Here is a 21,414-nt window from a genome sequence, read left to right on the forward strand (position 1 = left end):
GCAGAGCCAGCCTCTGCAGAGGCAACATTCTCCCTGGCCTGTGTCACTGCGGCCCCTGGTCCCCCCTTTCCTCACCCCCTCTGTCTGGATTTGCCCGCTCCATTTCTTGTCTTTCAGCACTTTATGGCAGATCCTGGCAAAGATAGATGTCAGGGTAGCCAAATGCACTGCGCTTAATTAGAGTCATCTTCCTGTCACCCCCTCGCTCTCCTCTCTTTCCCAAGGCTCCCACCCAAATTGGGGGGTTGGCGAGGAGGATGCAGGAGGCCAGAATACAGACGCAAATCCAGACAAGCAAACCTGTCTGCACTGTGCATGGCAGGGGACACACGCATGGACAGATGGATGGGTAGTGTGAGGTTGACAGCTGGGCAGAGAGCATTTCAGGCCCCCAGTCCCTCTCTGGGCTCTGTTTGGCACCAAAGTCTTCTAAATCATCCTCTCCTCCCCCAACTCCCGCCTCATGCAGTTCCCAGAGTGGACACGAGGTGGCGGTGTGAGGACAGGGAAGGGAAAGGAAGCTTACCGAGCCACCAGGAAGAGGACACAGCTGACAGCCAGATAAGCTAGAAGCATGAAGAGCCAGACTCCTGGAGAGAAGGGGTCCAGAAAGGAGAAATAGCCCGGTCTGCGTCCCTGGAAATGGAAACACAAACAAGATTCACTATACATAGTCAAAAGGGCACTGGCCAGGGCAGGGCATGAGCTCTGGTCTGGCCCGACACTCTTTTGTTTCTTCAGACTCCGGGTGATTCTAAGGACACCAGAGATGAAGGTGGAGCAGGGGCTATCCTTGAACACCGGGTCTCACAGATGATACTAAAGAGTGGTGTGGTCGTGTCTCTTCCTGGGATGAGGGGGGCTTCGTACTGAACAAACCTGCCAGCCCTTAATGGCTGTGCCCCACTGCCTTGCATTCTTGGGGTGGTAGCGATGAGCTGAGGAGCTGTCGCTGCTGTGCCAGGGCCTGGCCTCAGCACGTCGCTTTAACGTCTGTATCTTTTCTCCCGAGACTGTTAACGCAGCAGGCTCCCTTGGCTTTCTGCTCCGCACAGTGTTCTCACGGTCAATGGGAACATGCGTGTAAATTTTGAAATAGTCCTGCGGGTTCATTTAACGAGTGAAGAATTCAAAGCCCCGGAGATGCACCCGAAGTCACACGGCAGTAAATGGAAGACTTAGAGACGTGTCTTCTGACTCAAAGTCGCCGTCCCGTCATCCCCTTATACCACGTATAAGATTGGCTCCAGAGATTGGAGCCAGGAAGGGAACTGGATGCCAAGTTCCCACCACGTCTCACAGGAAAGCAGAACAGAACGTGAAAGACAGTGTCATGGTGTCTGCTGCATTTTCAGCTCTGTGCCCTGGGCAAGTTCCTGACTCTTCCAGCTCCTCCGTTGGAGCTGAGCCAGATCAAATCCACTCCCCAAAGGCCCATGAACCACATGAAACCACAGGCTCGCTTCATTGCCCTGTAGGCTCTCATTCTCCACTAGCTGTCAGTACTAAAGGGCAAACAGATTTCACAAACACATCTACATTTCTAGCTTTCTAAAGGAAATGAACGCCCTAGATCAGTGGTTCTCAACCTATGGGTCACGACCCTTCTGAGGACTGACCCTCTTTCACAGGGGTCACCTGAGGCCACCGGAAAACACAGATATTTACATTACAATTCACGACAGTAGCAAAATTAAAGTTATGATGTGGCAATGAAAATAATTTTACGCTCGGGGTCACTGCCACATAAAAAAGTGTATTAAAGGGTCGCAGCGTTAGGAAGACCGAGAACCGCTGCTTCAGATGATCTGACAGCTCGGGAGCTGAGCAGTGGCGGCTGCTGCCGATGAAGTGCGCTCTCTCCAACCCCGCTCCCAGGTCAGCTTTGCTTCTTCTATTGATTACAAAGCCACTGTCTGAAGGCCATTCACAACAGAGATGCTGTGATTTTACGATCTCGGCAATCAAGGAAGTCTGTGGATGGAACTAGAAGTCAGTATTACCTTCAGCCGTTCGGTGAAAAGTTCTGCCTTCACACTTAAGGGTGTATCAGTGAGAACGCCAGCGACTAGCTGCATCCAGCATCCAGGTGTGTCATATTTACTTGGGGGGAGTTCCCAGGAAAACAAATGAAAACCACCTATGCCAGTACTGACTCAACTCAGCCAGGTCTCAGTGGGTACTAGTCACAGGAAGCTAAAAGGACCTGAACAGCTCCCAGTAACAGTGTCTGTCCCCACAGCCTTCTGTGTGGCAGCAAGAGAGGCAGTTGTGAATGATTCCATGGTGCCTGCATAGCCCTATTCCCTGGTGACACCAGTTTTTCTGGGTGACTTCCCGTTCCCTCCCAGAGAACCAGGAGGGACGGCCTCAATTCCCCAGGGAAGGAATTTTCCTTTTCCCTGGGGAACTACATCTCAGAGGGGATACAGAGGGGGTGGCAATGGCTCACCACCTACCGGCACACAAATGCTGATATACACACTTGATCAGGCTGATTGGGAAAATGAGCCAGTGACTGAGGGAAGGCAGCAACAGGAGGAAGAGCATGTGAGAGTGTTTGATCCCATCATTACATAAATCCTCTTTCGAGAAACAAGGGTTCCAGGGCAGCGGAGTCTGGGTCCCTGCTTGCTCATTCCAGTGACTGACTCATTCCCCGCCCGAGCAGCCAGTGGCAGACACAGAAAGACATGGAACGTGAAGACGTCACACAGATGATGAAGGACTCAGAGGGGACCAGCTTGCCTATGCTTCTACTGCAGCAATCACTAGCTCGGTCTACACTCAGGGTCCCTCTTGATTCCAGATTGCCTCTGAATAAACGTATGTGAATTCTATGGGACATGTCAGGATGGTGTCGCTCTGTGTCTTTCAAAAGAGAGACAGCCAGGTGATGGGGAAAAATCTTTTATTACTGCTTTCTGAAACCCCGTAGATGCTCCATGTTAGAAATCTATACCTGATTCTATCACAAGGAGCGATCCTGAGGAAGGCGGCAGCACTATTTGGAGCTGCCATATTTGGTTAGGGGTGATAAGAAATGATGCAGGGCCGTGAGAAACACTGCCGGAGACTTGGGTTACAAGGCGTAGGATAGCACACAAACACGAAACAAGCTGTAAACATGGCCTCACCAGAAAGCTCTCAATCACCCTGGCAAGGCAACATCTGACTCCACCAGGTGACTGACTGACACCAACCAGAAAAGCAAGGCCTGGGCCATCATTTGAGATCTGGGTCTGGGTTTAGACTGAGCCACTTCGCTGAAATGGCAGCAAAAGAAGCATGTTCCTTGCAAGATTCCAAATGCCAGCCGCTTCCCCTGTGTGCATGTGTGAGATTGCTTCCTTCCCAAGGAACACCCTAGTTACTGGGACTTGGAACAAATTGTGGTCACACACCATAGGCATTTCTTCTGACTACTAGCTTTTCCTAAACCCAAAGGATGCGTGATGGGGACAACTCTTCTTCTGAAACACTCGATGCCTCGCTGTGTTCTCTTGATTTCAGTACCCCGCTTTCCACGCTGACAGATGGAAGAACTGAGACCCAGGGAAGCTAAGAGCCTCACTCAAATCACTGGTGATGGCTTCAATTTCCCTGGTACTCACTCATCGATCTGTGCCACGGGCATGCTGGACCACTCCACTCTCAAGGCAGCTGTACCAAGTCTTGCTCGACTCTTTAATTTTTGCAACTTGCTCCAATAAACTCCCTAATTAATCCCAGGCTTTCTACCCAATGCCAAGAGAATTCCGATTTACTCGGTCCTACCCATTTAAAATACTCATAAATGTTATTTATCTATTCCCATCATCATTTATTGTGACTCTGTTGTTTTATGGGCATTTCGATTGATTTATACAATCAATATAACTGCTGACTGCAAGTGAGGCTGGTTTCTTTTGGTGAATGCATCCCTTCTGAATGTAGGTAAGTGGTGCTTTATGTATCTATCTCTCTGTATAGACATAGGCATAGATCTATGTCTCAGAGGTCAAGGACAGGCCAAGTTCTACAGATGGAACTGAAAACGAGAAGTAGTTGTCTTGGCTTTTGGCCCATACTTCAATCTGAGTTTGCATGCTTGTTGCTCTTTGGTGATGAGAAAGCCCTAAAAGACTGGTCACAAACTATCCCATGATCCTGGTTTGAATTGCATTATGGCAATGGATTGTCCCATGTGAAATAGGTCAATTTTCTGAATTTTGAAATTTATGGCCTGGCAATGTTGAAAGATGCATGAGCATCCCGTATATGGAGTTTCTGTTGAGCTTTCCCATATTGGGTTTAGTGGTCTAAGTTGATGAGGATGACTGACCAGGTCTCTTCCTCAAGAGGGCACCAGATCTCATTACAGATGGCTGTGAGCCACCACATGGTTGCTGGGAATTGAACTCATGATTTTTGGAAGAGGAGGCAGTCATTTGTTTTTAAACATCTGTTAATTTACTAAGATTTCTATGTGTTGGGAAATGATATTATAGAAAGGAACCAAACTCCTTCCCAAAGTCTGGAGCCAAATGCAGGGGACACCAGAGCCTGGTAATGCAGGATGAGAGGTAAACAAAAGTGCCCATTCTGGAACCAGAGCGCAGGGTTTACACTGATGCCCTACCTAGTTACAAGTTCAACAATGTTGGGCAAGCTGCTGAACCTCTGGGTTTCTGCTTACTTCTTAGAACTTGGAGGTAACAATAAATTTGTCTTTGTGGGGTTTTCGTGAGGGCTGAAGATATGGTAAGGAGTGTGTGTGTGTGTGTGTGTGTGTGTGTGTGTGTGTGTGTGTGTGTTCACATACACTTCTCTCTATCTAATGGCAGACAGGAATGAAAGGAAGGATAGTGTGTGACAGAGGAGGGGACTACCTTTTACACCGACACTGTCCCCTTCCCCTAGTAGAGCAGAAATACTACTTTCTGGTCCATGATGACACAGGATGAAGGTGTTTGAGGGAGAAGAACCTCAGCTACTTTTCCTAATTCTTCAAGTTCCTGAGGGTTATAGCACAAGAATCAGAAGGGCTCTCCAGGGAAGCAGCTAGGGTAGCCCTCAGCCTTCACCCTAAAAGGAGGCATCTTTGAAACCAGTGGATCTCTTTGTTGTGGTGGTTGTTTGTTTTGCTGTGACAAGCAGCCCAAGCTGGACTTGGACTCACTGTGTTGCTTAGGCTGACTTCAAACTTAAGACCCTCTGGTCTCTGCCTCTTGAGTGCTAGGATTCCAGCCATGTGACATTATGCCTGGAAAATTCTGAGAATTCTGTTCCACCTCAGCTTTCCCAGAGGAGTGTACTGAAGAATGAAGCAGACACGTGGAAGCTGCTCTTGGATCTGTGGAAGGGCAGTGTGCCCCGCCACCATTGCCATACACATCACACCAGTGACAACAACTCTCCTCCTTCCCTGTGTCCCATCCTTCCAACATGTCACCAAAGGGTTGTCACGTCTCTGTACTTTTGAGTGTCTACGGAACTAAATGCCAGCTTACAGAGCCGTTTCTTGTTAGACAGCCAGGAATGGTCAGTGATCAGTAACACATCCTCTAGGGTTGAGAAGGGGAAAAAAAATTACTCAGCCTGGGAGAGGCAGAGGAAGTTATATGATTGCAAAAGCTCACATCTTTGATCTGTATCTTGCAAGTTTAGTTTAGCTAGTGAGCCCAGGAGGAAAAAGTCAGCAAGCAAGCAGCACCTCCATTCCACACAAAACACCTTGAACGTTGGTTGTTGATGCATCCCACACACTAGCATATCTATTCTTACATTGCTCCTTGGAGACTTCACTGCCCTGGGGACACCCAACTTTCCATCCTAGCATTAACCTTGACTTACTGAGTGGTCAGTCCTAGGCAAGCCACTCACCATCTCTAGGTGTTTTTGTTTTTTTTCTTCTATAAAAGCAAAGCACCATGATCCACATGAAGGATGAATGCGACCATTAGTAAAACAGTGCTGATATGCCACCTGAGCTGCTCGAGGGAGAGGCACTCGATATCTATCCAGTGCCTAGATGGCTATCTCTCCAGGTGTCCATGTTTCTATTAATGGGCTATGCTTTCAAGTAACTTAGCTATAGGGACTGGAACACGATTCATTTTTTGACCTCTGGAGAACAGACTATTACGTTACAGGTGACTCACTAACTGGCTTAGCAGTCTTTTCCAGGTTCCTGGACAGCCTTTCTGAGATGAAATGAACCATCCTAAAAAATAGATAACACACCCAGCAAGTGCCAGGCATTAGCTTGTTGTTGGCATTCATTTCTCTCTCGCTTTTGAATGACTGTCTGTCTTAGTTACTGTTCTACTGCTGTTAAGAGACACCACAACCAAGGGAACTCTTCTAAAAGAAAGGGTCTAGCTGGGGACTTGAATACAGCTTCTAAGTCCATGATGGCGAGGAGCTTGGTGGCATTTGGTAAGCCACGGGGCTGGAACAGTAGCTATGAACTTTATATCCTGATCCATAAGCAGCAGGCAGAGAGAGAGAGAGAGAGAGAGAGAGAGAGAGAGAGAGAGAGAGAGAGAGAGAGAGACTATACCTGTTGTGGTCTTTTGAAACCTAATGGTCCACCTCAGGTGACACATCTCCTCCAACAAGGCCACAGCCACTAATCCTTCCCAAACAGTTCTACTATCTGAGGACCCATGCATTTAAACATATAAGCATTCTCATTCAAATCACCACCTGATTACCTCTCTCTCTCTTTCATATATATATATATATATATATATATATATATATATATGTATATATATGTGTGTATATATATATATATATATAAGTTTTATTGAAAGAAAATATTCTAGCTGAGAGCAAAAGAAGGAAAAAGAACAGACCATGTACTTCCCTATTTGTTCCTGTAAGGCGGAAGACAGCAGGAGAGAGGGAATGGTCACATGTTCTAGGGCATCTTAGGCACAAGGGCTGTCTGGAGACCTTCTGTGTCATTGTGGATTTCACAGATAGGAAAAGACTTTAAACAATCCTCTAATTAATGCATTTCCTTGACAGTGGGAGGAATATCCAGACTATAGCGTGAGACAAGTAATTGAAAGTATTTGGAAGCTGGAGACGGGAAAGCTGGCTTCAGTGCCTGCTACAGCACCCGCGTCCAGACTTCAGGCTTCCCCCTCCTGCTCCGTGCAGTGAGCATCACCCCACCTACTCCCTGGCACTGCTGCGCTCCACCAGAGCCTGTGCAGAAGTGTCTCACAAACCAAGAGCTGTGCGTCAACATGCTATACCTCAGACATCAATCCAAGCTCCCCAAAGAAGCCAACATGAAATTACTTAAATGAGATTTACCCATTTGGGGGTTAAACGGGCCAAATGTTGAATCCCAGGTTGGGTTCTGGCACATTCCAATAATACCTAGCTACAACAGACAGGGAGTGCTCAAGGAATACACACTTACTTTAATATTAGTCTAAGCAAAAGCATCATGAGGCAAATCGTTGCAGCAGGAGGAAACAGATAGAGAGCCACCACAAGATATACTCTGTCAGAAATGCTTTTCTTCCCCAGGCTTTCTCTCCTCTCTTCACATATAGTTGGGAACTCACAGTGCACAGGAATGCCTCAGAACTCTTGAAAACACCATCCCCTTGGAGATAGACTGCTAGACTAAACATTGAACTTCTCATTAAAAAGAAATGAGCTAATTTGCCAGGGGACTCACAAGCCTTTAACTCCATCCAGATCCTATCACTTGACTACCATCTTCGAAGCATTGGGGCCACCTCAGATTCTAACAGCCCAGCCATGCGTTCATGGCTTAGCATCACATCTGGTCCTGGGCAAGGGTCCTGACACTTTCTTAGGTGGACGTGGTGATGGCGACAGTGACTGTGACTCTCCATCAGCAACTGGGCTGGATTTGGAATCCCCGTTGGCAATACAACTCTGCAGGTGCTTTCTGCAGGTGAGGCCTTTCTGGAGAAGGTTAGCTGAGGGGAAAGCCCTACCCTGAATATGGGCAGCACTAGCTCATGGGCTGGAGTCTTCGACTTCATGAAAGCCACACCAAAAGGAAGGCTACCAGCCCATCTCCCTGCTTCGTGCCGGTGGGGGCAATGTGATGAGTGGCCTCGCAATTCTGCCGGCAGGCCCTCCCTGCTGTTATGGACTGTATGCCCAATATAACCCAGAAGAAGCCTGTCTTTCCATCCTTAATTGCTGTGTCAGGGACTTGGTCACAGCAGGAGGAAAAGTAACTAATACAGATGCTGTGTTGTGCGTAGGGTGTGTGGACACTAGGGGAGAGAACAATAAATTCAGATGGCAGGTACAGCTCTGCCTGGGTGGTTGATGTATCCGGGCTGCATGAAATATATCTGCCTTTACTTCATTTCTACTCTTAAGGCCAATTGGGATTTAAAAATAAAACAGAAATAAAAATAAGTCTAGTAGGTTGTGCATTCTTTTGTCTGGCATACTGACCCTCCATAGCATAGATTGGGGGTTTCTGGGGCTCAGTGTTTTCCTCCTGAGAAGATGATACTCACTGACCACAGGGTCACTGGATATGGCCTTCATTCTTCCCTCTCTCCTCCCCGTTTTTCTTTTCATGACTATCAAGTAGTACTATGTATTTAGAACAATCACATTTTAGAAATCAAAAGTCATATCCTAAAATTCTAGTCTGGCAAACACAGAAGCTTTCCTTTAACGTGATCTGTACAGGGGTCTGATTAAGAAGAGACAGGAAAGAATACCTGAAGCAACATGAAAGTATCTAATAGATGGCGGCAGCCGAGAGAAGGAGAGGAGGGTAGGGGAGACAGTCTGACATTTGTGCTGGATCTAGAAGTTCGGTGGTTGAGGCCAGGATAAGGATGAACCTAGATAAGGAGGTGAGGAGACTACTGGAACAGTAGACCATGCTAGAAAGTGGATCTGATTAAATTAGTAAAACAATCAAGCAAGCAACTCTCCGGCTGTAGAATGAGGACTGGAATGCATTGAGAGGCAATTCCCCTGCATTTGCTACACAGAACAGTGACCACTTCCTTGCACATGTGGCAGGCAGGGCACTAAGGGCGCTGCACATGTGTTCTCATTTAATCTGCACAACAACTCATTCCTACAGAGAAAGACACTGAGGGGTGTGTGTGTGTGTGTGTGTGTGTGTGTGTGTGTGTGTGTGTGTGACATGCAGCTATTAACTGTCAGATTCAGCTTCAGCTGCAGGCAACCAAGCTTGAGTGCACGATTTTCAGCATCACTTCTTAGGGAATGCCGGTGCTGATCGCGGTTCTTGGCTGGGGACAGTCAGAGAATAAGAGACACTTTCCCACCCACTGAGAAGAAGTTAATCCACAGTAGTGACAGCAACTGAGGTTAGAAAGAAGCAGAAGAGACGGAGGTTACTGGAGTCTGGGAACTGTTTAGGGGCAAGCAGAGAGGGTCATCTCCAGTCACTGAATGGAGGCGCTATTATCTGAGATGGGACAGAGGAAGAGGAACCAGTTTGCTGAATCAGACTATTCCAATACAGTCTTCAAATACCCCAGAGGTGCAGACCCTCGGGGCAGGCTTCCTCAGTGTTCTTCTCTGCCAGGAAGTTCTTCCTGAAATCCAACTGAAGTCCATTCTAGTGAAAGGCAGCCCTTTCTTGTCCAGAACAGTTTGTGATGCTGTTTGGGTTACCTATTAGGCATCCAGGTGAAGGAGGGTAGCCATGTGTGAGATCCATGGGCTGGAGATAAGGGGGGTCCAGGGCGAGAGTGGCATTATCTAGGGAATAATGCAAGGATGTAGGGAGGGGACGTAGACAGAGGTTTTCGTCAAGGAGATGGAGAGGCCCCAGAGACTTTAGAGGCCAATGGTGACGTGGGTGCTAGGAATGAAGAGTTTCAAGGGGTTCAGTGTGCCAACAGTAAGCTTGCCAAAGCCAGACTCCTTAGCTGGCTTGTCAATTAGCAGGGCGTCCTCTTATTCTGATCTTAGAGATAGCTGAGCAGAAACAGATTATGCTGTGTTATTAGGAATAAGGAAAATAACCCATAATTGATATTTAATAACCTATATTCAAAACAATTAGAAAAGTTTTGGAAATTCACAAATCGTTTCTGATCATCTTTAAGGTTCAGAAACATGCTATCTGCAACTAATCATTCTGTAGGCTGTGTGTATAGGTGTAGCGTGTGTGCAATGTGTGTGTGTAGCATGTGGTATAATATGTGTGTGAATACGTATATGTAATGTGTGTATGTGTGTGTAGTATGTATGTGTGGATATGTATGTGCAATGTGTGTGTAATGTGTGTGTATAATGTGTAGTGTGTGTGTGTGTGTGTGTGTGTGTGTGCATGTGTCATCCACAAATGCATACATGGAGGCCAGATGCTGCTGGTGGGTGCTTGCTTTAATCACACTGCACTTTGCTTTGGGGATAGAGTCTCTCATTGGCCCTGGAGCTCGTTGTGTCAACTAGACCAGCTAGATAATGTGCCCAGAGTCTACCTGTGTCCACCTCCATGGCGCTGGGATTAAGATGCCATCCAGACACTGTTCTATTGCTGTGAAGAGACACTCGAAGCCCAGTGACACACCTCTTCCAGCAAGGACACACCACCTAATCTTTCTCAAACAGTCCCACTCCCTGGTGACTAAGCATTCAAATATACAAGCCTATGGGGAGCATTCTTATTCAAAGCCCCAGAGATGGCACCATTGCACCTGCTTTTTACATGAGTTTGGGGGGGATCTGAACTCGGGCCCTAAGGCTTTCACTCCAAGCACAGTACTCACTGAGCCATTTTGCCCACTCTCTGGAGGCTTCTGCAATTGTGCTTAACTGGGATTACACTATACAATGGATACATGTAACGAGGCATTACATGATAGCCCATGGATACATACAAAATTAATGCTTTTGTATTAAAAATAAACAAATGAATAAAAACAATTCTTGATTAGGCCTTTGCGCTGAGTTAATTACTCCTACTTTCACACACGCAGATTTGATTGCTGCCAGATGCTCACCTTTTGGTAACAATTACTCATTAGTCAGGTGACCTTATAAACATGACAAAGAAGAGATTTTAGGTCCTTATAGATTATAAATGAGAACAGACTAGCCATATTTTTGTTCAAAGATAACCATCAATCAGAGAAAATTCACAAATCAGTAAACACCAATTATTTATCTTTAATCTCGCTCCATTGGTACTTTCATTGTGAAGACAAGGCTTCCCTGTGCAGGTTTATATGGGGTTCTGGGGACAGACTCTGCCTGCGCAGCCCTCATACAGCTGTGCTCACTGCACACACACGCTTACCAGGTCTCCTCTGCTTCAGCCAATTCAGGAACGTTCTCTCACCCTTCGAGTTTCTCATACTTTCTAAGCATAGCGCCTCACACACAGAATGCGCTTGGTAAATATTTGTTGAATAAATGCATAAACTGTCAGGTCTGCTCAGTGTAAGTTGTTCATGCCAGAACTCATTTTTCACTGAGTTCAGCCCCAATATAAATTAGTTCTGAGCAGCTGGGTGGCACACTGGTCCCTCCCCGTGGGGCTGGAGAGAGGAGAGATTCTGGCCTAGCAGGGGAGACTGTACTGGTCAGTCAGGCTTCTCCAGGGAAACAGTAACGATGGAAGACACAGGTATATCCATACTTATATATTTCTATAGTCATACTGTATCATAATATCATCTATCAATGATCTATCTGTCTGTCTGTCTACCTATCTATCATCTATCAATTTTCTGTATATCTATGTGGTATTTTGAATGAGAATGGCCCCCATAGGCTCATATATTTGAATGCTTGGCCATTATGGAGTGGCACTACTTGACAGGGATTAGGAGTTGTGGTCTTGTTGGAGTGGGTGTGGTCTTGTTGGGGGAAATGTGTCACTAGGGGTGGGCTTTGAGGTTTCAAATGATCAAGCCAGGACCAGTATCTCACTCTCTTTCTGCTACCTGCTGGTTCATATATAGAACTCTCAGCTCCTTCCCATCTATCTATCTATCTATCTATCTATCTATCTATCTATCTATCTATCGTCCATCTATCTATCATGCATATATATGAATGTATCTATCTACCTATTATATATCATCTATCTACAATCATCTATCTATCCTTTTAACTGCCTATCTATCATATTTAGATTGGTAATAAGTTGTTGACTCATGCATTTAACTATGTAACTGTAGAAGTTTGTAAGTCCAAAAGGTCAGGTTAGAATCTTAGGCAGCTCTCTGCTCTGGTCTGGAGCGAATTCCTTCTTTAGAAAGCCCCTCCTTGCTCGTGTAGCATTAAACTAATTAAGAGAGCCTCACTTACATTCTTGCCACTGACCCCCTCAAAACATGTTGAAGTCCTAACTCCCATGACTTGTATGTATGATTGTGCAACCTTATTTGAAAAATAGAGTCCTTGTCTATGTTATGGAGAGTTAAGATAAAATTGTACTGATTCGCATGAGGCCTGTCCCAATGATGAGCATCCTTACAAAAGGGGGAATTTGGACACAGACACATGGGGCGAGGCTGGATGGATTCAAAGGCAAAGGTGGAGTGCCAGAGAACTCTAGTCGATTAATTACATATCACCACAGCTCCAAAATCCCTTTCCAGAAACTCCTGGACTAATGGTGAACCACACATACGGAGAAGCTATAGCCTTGCAAGTTGACACATGAAACTTAATGTCCCAGGAGGTAATTCATGGGACAAACACAGCCATAGATTTCTGAGGTAGGTATAATAAATATTTGGTTGACAGTCTCATTTAGAAAGCCCACAGGGCTGATGTCTAGGGGGCAGTGCTGGACAGAGTTACTGCTCAATACTGCCGTTCCCCACGCTGGGCAACTCAACCCTGAGTACCAGAGGGTGCAAACACCTGGGCTTGGGTGCTTCCAGTCACAGGGCTGCCGATAGATCAGCAGGTCACCACCAGGGTTCTAGTTTCCTTAGCATTGATTGGGAAATCAAGGCCACAGCCTGACTATGTTTCTATAGCTTGCCAGAGCAGGTAGTACGGAGAAAAGTTGTATGCCTCCATTCCTTCTGGAAGCCCTTTTGGGGCTCTAGAGAGAAAGGAGAGAGGAAGCTGGAGACATGGGACTTGCTGGAAGTCAAGAACCTCAATCTGAAATGCCTTTCTCCCTGAGATAGCTTCGTGTGTGAGTTTGGTCTCCTGCTCAGTATGATGAGATGTTAGTACCCACCTGCTTTTCCTTAGAGACCAATCCAGAGGACCCATTGAGAAAGAGAGAGTGCAGTCTACAGGACAAGTCACCAAAGCCCACACAGGCTGGTTATACACAGGCTGAAATCAGATCTTGCTCTTTGGCTTTTTAACATGTGCTTAGCATGTGTGAGCTATTAGCCTGTGCCCTTGACCTACTTTTAAAACTGACCATACTCATGTTCTCATTTCTAAAATTAGCACAGCACAACCATGTTCGTTTTTTAGGGTGGCTGAGACAGAGTCCACAACCGGCATATTGTGTCGTCCCCCAGTTATTTTGAGGATGGGAGGCCAATTGATGCGACGACAGAGTCTAGCTCTCTCAGAGACCTCCTGGAGAGGGTTCTCATTTCTCCTAACGTGTGTGGTTGCTGGAGATCACTGAAGCCTGTTGGCATGGAGATGCCTGCAGTTTCTGTGCTTGATTCCACATGGTTTTCTCCCCTGTGCATCTGTGTCCAAATCGCCTGCTCCCTTTAAATAAATTGTTTTTGAGACAAGATCTCACTATGTAAGTTTGACTGGCCTGGAGTTTGCTAGGTAGAGAGAACCAGGCTTGAACTCACAGAGGTCTCTGCCTCTCCCACTGCTGGAATTAAAACATGCACCACTTCATCCAGTCAAACCCTCCTCTTTTTGCAAGGATGCTGGCTAGTCATTGGATATGGACCTATCTGAATCCAGCATGACTCTCTTTTACCTCTTTATAACACTGGCAAGAAATCTATTTCCCAACAAGGTCATGTACATGGGTCTCCAGAATTAGGACTTCAACATGCACTTTGAAGAGGACACAATTCAATAGAAAGCTAGAGCACACCACACAGCTAAACCACAAGTGTCTGGAACATAGAGACTCTCAGTAAATGGAAACTTTCATCACAACAGGACAAGGAAGGACATGGGGTCAGAGGGTCACAGCCTCCTTACTCCACAAGGCACAGTGTCACCAACTGTAACAAACTCCTCACTGCCCCTGTGTCTGTCAGTAGAGCTTAACATTTTGACTCTAATCTCTTCTTCTATACGCTCTAGCCATCTTTTTCAACCATGTAGCTCAGCAGAAAACAGTGTAACTCTGATAAATCAAGCCTTCTGGATGGTCTCCACAACACAGTGATTTCTGTCCTGTAGGAACCCAGCCACAGCTCCAAACACAGGCCCTCCTTGACTCCCAGGGAGATTCAGATTTGCATATAGGGCGGATATGCCCACTGGCAAACTGTTGTTTTTTCTTTCAAAGACAGTGTCTCTGTAAGCCAGACTGCAGTTGCAAAAACACGGGGTCTCCTCTGCAGAGAGCCAAACTCGGAGGGCGTGTGGGCGGCCTCTGGTTGTCTCTCCTGCTAGACTTTATCTTAGCTCTCCATAGCATTGGAAAGGACTGTTTCCAAGAAAGCCTGCATGTTCAGATCCTGGGGCTTAGGACTTCAGCGTGTATTTTATAGGGACCTAATTCACTCCCGAACTAGAATCCACCTCAAAGTCATCTGGTAGTGTCTGGGACACAAAGGTACTCAATAAATGAGAGCCGTTGTCACCGTGCCTCGTGATGTCAGGTTACATCCTGGGGCATGTGTGACAGTTAAATTATGGCGACTGAAAGGGACTAGAATACAGGGGAAGAATGTGACAGCTGTACACCTGGAGGTAGTTTCGATGAAGGAGGAGAGGAAGAATCTTCTGGCCTAATAATGGAAGCAAGGAAGTTTCCATTATTGGCTGGCCACAGAGTGATGATCCGTTTGATTGATGACACACAACCAGAGTGACTCCTGCTCTTTCCAGCAGGCAAGACATTCAGATGGCATGTCCATCTTTGGCTGACTACTGGTGTGTTCCTATGTATTCATTTTGATGCTATCATAGCCAGAAAAAAAAATCCTTTAAAAAATAAAAGAAAACAAACAAGGAATGTAGGTGGCCAGTATTGGCAAGAATAGATCTCTGAAAAACAAGAACCAAAAAAACAGGACCGAAAAGCAAGAGAGGACGAAGCCTGCAGCCCCACAGTCTTACAATGCCCAGAGGGAACAAAGTGAACCCTGGAGGCAGAGGAGCCCTGAGCATCTAAGATTTGGTCCCTGCGTCCTGAGGCCAGTCACTCACATCCAGTGTCTCAAATGGCCCTCTCAGCCATCCCTATTTAGAGACAGAAGCCATCTTTGCTGGAAAGCTCCCAAGTGTGAATTTCCCATTTCTCCTGTTTGTAAGATCCTGCAGCTGATGGAGGAAAAAATAGCCCAGTGCATTTGCATTTAAGTCTCGAAATCCAAATATTTCTGTGAGTCATTCATTATTACCATATAACTCAGTGTTTGCATGCAAATAACTTTAATGGCATAAATGCTTATAAAATAAGTCTCTTACCATATGAACTCTGTAAAGAATACTAATTCCCAGCGTCATGAATGGCTTCGAGAAGTCAATCACCTTCTCGCGTTCAGCTGTGATGGTGAGGCCTGCCACAGCCAGATCAGCTTTCTGAAAGGACACAGAGACAGACTATCAGAGGAGGCAGGACACAGGGGACCAGTGACCACAGGCTGTGCCTGCTGAGGAGATGTTATTCTGGTCAGGCTTCTTGGCTCAGTCCAGACCTAAACCATCACTCTCAGAAGGACCCAGATTGAAGCCGTGATTCATGTCTAATTACTGTTAGACCCCCTCAGACTACAAAGGTAATTTACAAACAAGAGGGACCACAGTCAGGCCGCTCAGAATCAATTTCCAAACATTCCAGAAGAGGAGACCTCTGGGCAAGCTTTCTTGGTGTTCCTCCCTGTCAGAAATTCTTCCTTGGATCTAATTTAAATCCATTTTGTAGAAAAGACGCCTTTTCCTGTTGTCTACAACCCAATACCTGGGGCTGTGGGAAAGCCCAGAGACAGGACTCAGTTCTAGCCCACACTCTGCCTAACTAAAGAATTGATCAAGCTTGTCTAGAATTCCACAGCCTCATCCACAAAGCAAGGACATACAGGGAGGAGAGTGTTCTGTTCATCACAGCAATTCTCTAACATAACATTCAAAACACAGCGTATGAGGTCACTTATATCTACCTGTAGTACCTGCAGCATTCAGTGGACCAATTAAAATGTGAACTCCTGAGTCTCTTTCTAGACCCCAGGGTCAGATTCTTTGTGGTCTTACATAAGATTCCGTATTTATAGCAAGTGATAATAATCTATATTTTAATATTTAAGAGTGAATAGTTAAGAGCTATGTTCAACACACAGGCAATATATTTATATTTTATATATTTCCTTAAAAGCAGGAAGAAAAGTGAGTGTCCACAAGTCCATTCGTCCTGAGTGTATGTGGGCACATAGAGTATGCATGTGTGCGCACACACACTCAACAACTGCCATACGATTGCAAGAAAGTAGGATGCTGTAATGCTTTGGATGTGAGAACACGGGCTCCGTGTTTGAACATATAGTCTCTGGTGGTTTAGGGAGGTTAAAGAACATTTTGGAACCTTTGGGGACTAGATCGAAGATAAAGCCAGAATGATGGAATTTTGAGGTTATAGTTTGGCAGCCTGGGACAGTCTCTCTCTCACCTTCTGAATCACAGAGACGCGAGGGAAAGTCACACTGCAACAATCGTGCAGCCATGGACAGAGGCGCCTTCTACCATGCTTTCCTCTCCATGATGGATTGTTTCCTCCAAACCATGAACCAAAATGAACCTCTGCTCCTGCAGGTTGCTGCTGTCGGCGGCCGGGGGTGGGGGTGGGGTGGGGTGGGGTGGGAGGGTGTTTAGTTGCAGCAATGAGGATCGTACCTCACTTAGACGCTGATGGGACTTGTGCTTGGGAAGGGTAAATCTATCATCAAGTTTCACTTTCAATAGTTTCGTGCCAGCCTTCCATTCTCAATTCATGCCCCAGCCCAGGTTAGCAAACTTAGACCCTAATCAAGCAGAGCCACCCTTCAGAGAAACTGGAGTGCAGATGAGAGGGGATTTTAATGAAGAAGGGGAGATGTGAGTGGCTCATTCCATATTTCTGTGAGAGTGTTGATGACTGCTACCCAGTGAATCAGCCCTTGGGTGACAGAGTGGGGTTTGATTAGAAGATTGTCAGCATCTTCATTTGGGGGACTCTTTAGAGGCTTTTTCTTGGGCCTTTCAGCCCCACAGCCCTCAGGGACAGTGGCACCGGCTTGAACTCAGCTTGTGAGCTGAACGCAAAGCCAGGAAGACAGCCTCAAAGGCCTGCAGGTGCAAGGCTATGCCTGAGGGCATGTGTACTGTAGAACAAGAGCACAGACCTGCCTGAGAGCCAGGCAGGGGAGGGCAAGAGTTCAAACAATTGGAGTGAAGTAAGCGTGAAGACAGGGGACTGGGGGGGGGGGGGACACGCTCAGCCAACAAAGTGTCTCCGTGCAAGTGTGGGGATCTGAGTGTACCCTATACCCATGCTTAAAAATCTGGTGCTGGTGGTGCACGCTTGTGAGCTCAGTGCACCTGCAGCCATGCCCTGGCATGTGTCTGGGGCTCACTACCTGGGCGGCTTAGCCTCACTGGTAAGTTCCAAACTTGTAGATGTAAGTCACAAAACAATCCCACACCAGTTTGGAATTATGATTAATGAAAGGGTTATTTATTTAAGGGGAAAACTTACAGATCATTGTCCTAGACTACTTAGCAACCCTGCCCCAGAATACCAAGGTGAATAGTTTGCAAGAAATAATGCTTAAAGTTGCCTTCTACACACACACACACACACACACAGGAAGATTGACTGGAGCTGGGCAAGTGGCTCAGTCGTAAGAGTGTTGCTGTTCCGTGCAAGCATGAGGACATCGGTTTAAATCCATAGGACCCACATAGGAAGACAGGCATTCTTATGATCCTAACATTGATAGGGGTGGAGACATATAGATTCCAGGAGCTCACTGCACCCAAACAGCAAGCTTCCTGTTCAGAGAGAGAGAGAGCCTTTCTCAAGGCAATAAGGGGAGAATGATACAAGAAGATGACAGTGTCCTCTTTTGGCCCTTCACATGTGCACACACTATAACATGCAGCTGCATACTCATGAATACAGCATATACACACGTGTGTGCACACTCGCATATATGTGTATGCACACGCACACACACACACACACACCACTAATTAAACCTTTTAAAAAGACTAAGATGACAAAATGAGCAAGGGGTAAACGCAGCCTCTGTTCCTTTCTCTGGTGATTTCTCTTTTCAGAACTCCAAATCGACCGCCCGATGGAAATCGCAACCACCCCAGATTTCCTTTGCCTACACTCAGCTTTTCTCTAAAGGGGGCAAACTTTGGACAATAATTTGGAAATCATTCTGCAAGTTTATTCATGTTGGCCAACAAAGACATTATGAATGCCAGAACAATCCATATGTCCATATGGGCAGAGAACTGGAAATAGGCTACATCTCTCCTCCCTCCACCTGTGGAGGTGGAGACAGTATGCCCCGGCACAGCCAGGCCATTTCTGTAGTGTTACAAACTTCTCCAAATTGGACCACACATAGAAAACTGCCTCTGGCTGGCAAAGCTGATTCTGTGCTCTCGCCCTCTCTTTCCTTTCTCCCCAGGCTGGAAGAGGTTGGGGGCAGGGAAACCGAAGAGGCAGTCACAAGCTACAGAAACCGGCAAGAGGGTTGGTGGTGGCTGTTTTTTATATTTAATTGACTCGGTATAGAAGAGTAATTATCTACCTTGGCTTCAGCGCACCCCGGGGTGCCAGCCGTGATCACGTGGGATCAGATTATTCCAAAAGATGTGTGTTCATTTTCTTTTACCTTAGTTAAAAAGACATTATGCTATAAAGCAGCCTTCAGACGAGGAGATAATGTGCCATGAAGACACACTAACAAGCAAGGGGGTTGGGACCGCACCGACACTACAATGGCTAAGGCGGGAGGCTGAGGGGAACACAGGCACATGGCAGCCTTTCTGAAGCCTTATGGTGGGGCAGAAGACTATGCTCTCCATGGGAGAGAGCAGTGGATGGGAAACCTGACGATCTGGATCTTGTCACAGCTGGGCCCCAACCTCCTTGTTTTTGTTTGACAGGAACGGGCTCCTTAACTGTGAAGGGAAAGGGGCTCCCTGGTTTTCCAGCCATCAGTCCCAGGCATTTCTGCCCTGCTCGAGATCACGTGACTTCTTTTACATGGCCCCCATTCTGCCCTAAAAGGTGATGAAAGCTTGGAATGGTGAGGAATGGATGAGGGTAAGAAGCTGAAGGCGGAACCTGCTCCCCAGGCTCGGGGGCAGCAACTGCAGGGACCTTGCATCTGGGAAGGTCAGGGAGGAAACTGTGCGGCTCAGGCCTGAACTTGACATCCTAGGGCTGGGAAAGCAGACCAGACCAAGAGTCAGGCTGAGATCAGAGACAAGAAAAGAGAGCACACGTCTGCTGTGTGGTGGAGGTAACACACACACACACACACACAAGGGTGTTTAAATGTATTCCCCCTGAGCGCCAGGCCCCACTCCTTTGCTTAGTTACGATTGAAAGAGTTCTTTGAAGGTCTTTGCATGCTGCCTCTGAGGGACGCCCCTCCTTTTATCTCCTGAATGTTGGTAGAATTTACAAGGCTGGGCCAGGCAGGAGCTGGCCTGGAGGTGACTTCGAAAACATACCCCCCCTTTGCCTCATTGGAAGTTAACGGGGATCATGCAGTGGCCACATTGCTATCAAAGCCCCAAGCCCCAGACTGGCTCATACTTCTCTGGAGATCTAAACCTGGGCTGGGAGGAAAAGCATGCTCACAGTAGGGATTGGGTCTGCTCAGATTGCCTGAGCCCATGGTCTTCTCTGAGTTTCCCTGAGAATGCTGAGGACATTCATTGGTAGCCATATAGCCTTGTCCCCCTCAAGTGGACAAAGTTTGCACAGTTACCTTGGCTGCCATTTTAAGATAGCCACTGCCCTCCCTACTTTGGAAAAAAAAAAAAAACAACAAAAAAACAAAACAAAAAAAAAAAACCTCTGTTGCACCCAGCAGGGTCTCCTAGTGTTCTGGGTTGCCTCCTCCACCTGTGGTTTCCCCTGGAGGAGGGAGCAGTCAGCAGGCTGCCCCTGACTCTCACGGGTGACTGACCTGTGTTCTCCCAGACTATGTAATGGTTCATCGTCGGCCTAAGGAGACTGCGTGAGTCGAGAGAGATGGTTGCATGGAGGAGCCCGAGACAAACTGGAGAGTGTGTGGGCTGATAGCCTTCCGTGGGGGCAGACCTGCTGGACTCAGTCAACTCTCTTGCCGTGTGACCTTGGACAAGTCTTTCCACCTCTCTTGGCCTCAGTGTGCTTGTCTGTCAATGAGGGTAATGAAGCCCAGGTTCTGCAGTAGTGGGAGGGTGAGCTGGTAAGTTACAAGCACGGCCTGGTCCACTTCTGCTGTTGGGTTACAAGCACGGCCTGGTCCACTTCTGCTGTTGGGTTACAAGCACGGCCTGGTCCACTTCTGCTGTTGGGTTACAAGCACGGCCTGGTCCACTTCTGCTGTTGGGTTACAAGCACGGCCTGGTCCACTTCTGCTGTTGGGTTACAAGCACGGCCTGGTCCACTTCTGCTGTTGGGTTACAAGCACGGCTTGGTCTACTTCTGCTGTTGGGTTACAAGCACGGCCTGGTCCACTTCTGAAGTTGGGGTGGTAGTGGTGATGTAGCTGCCGCTGAACTTTTTTGGTCAGCAGCGTCTCAAAGGCCTTCTGGAAACACATGGCGTTTCCTTCCGGCGTCCATGGTGAATGCCAGGCATGCTAGTAGCTGGCTACTCAGCCCCTCAGGTCTTTTACAAATGACTTTGTGCTTTTCTGTACATTTGGGGACCCTCCCAGGCCTCACATCACTCCATTCTCTGGAAACCTCCGGGAGAAACAGAAGCCAGTTGCCAAACAGGCATTCCCCAGAGTCTCTGTGACCTCTCGGGGAGAGTCGATTGTGTGCCCTGCCCCCAGCACCTTACAAATTCTCTCAACTCCACTGTGCTGCCTATAATCAGCTTCTAGAGCTTTCTTCCCTCTAACCATTTTACATGAGCCTCAGCTTTTGCCCCGAGGAAGCTATTTGCCCCTGCACCTCAGCTCCCCATGCCTCTTTGAGTCCAGCCTGCACCTGCTTCTCATGCGGACTGCCTTTCTTTCTTGGCGGTTCTTCACTCAACTCTCTAATTGCCTCACTTAACTCTGGAAGGCTCTGAAAGCG

The 21,414-nt window shown here is 47.1% G+C and overlaps 1 protein-coding gene across 3 annotated transcripts in view; it reads right to left on the reverse strand.

Moving 5' to 3' along the window:
* Positions 1 to 21,414, reverse strand: part of Grik4 (glutamate ionotropic receptor kainate type subunit 4) — a 424,337-nt gene that overhangs the window by 26,565 nt on the left and 376,358 nt on the right. For all 3 annotated transcript variants that reach the window (XM_087905544.1, XM_087905543.1, XM_048417251.3), the window contains 2 exons: positions 15,586 to 15,699; positions 527 to 636 (listed from right to left, as the gene is read on the reverse strand). In XM_087905544.1, coding sequence (XP_087761670.1) covers positions 527 to 636; positions 15,586 to 15,699 — 224 coding nt within the window. The remainder of the gene's footprint in view (positions 1 to 526; positions 637 to 15,585; positions 15,700 to 21,414) is intronic.

Source organism: Myodes glareolus, chromosome 4 (genome assembly GCF_982192425.1).
Source record: "Myodes glareolus chromosome 4, mMyoGla1.1, whole genome shotgun sequence".
Lineage (NCBI taxonomy): Eukaryota > Metazoa > Chordata > Mammalia > Rodentia > Cricetidae > Myodes > Myodes glareolus.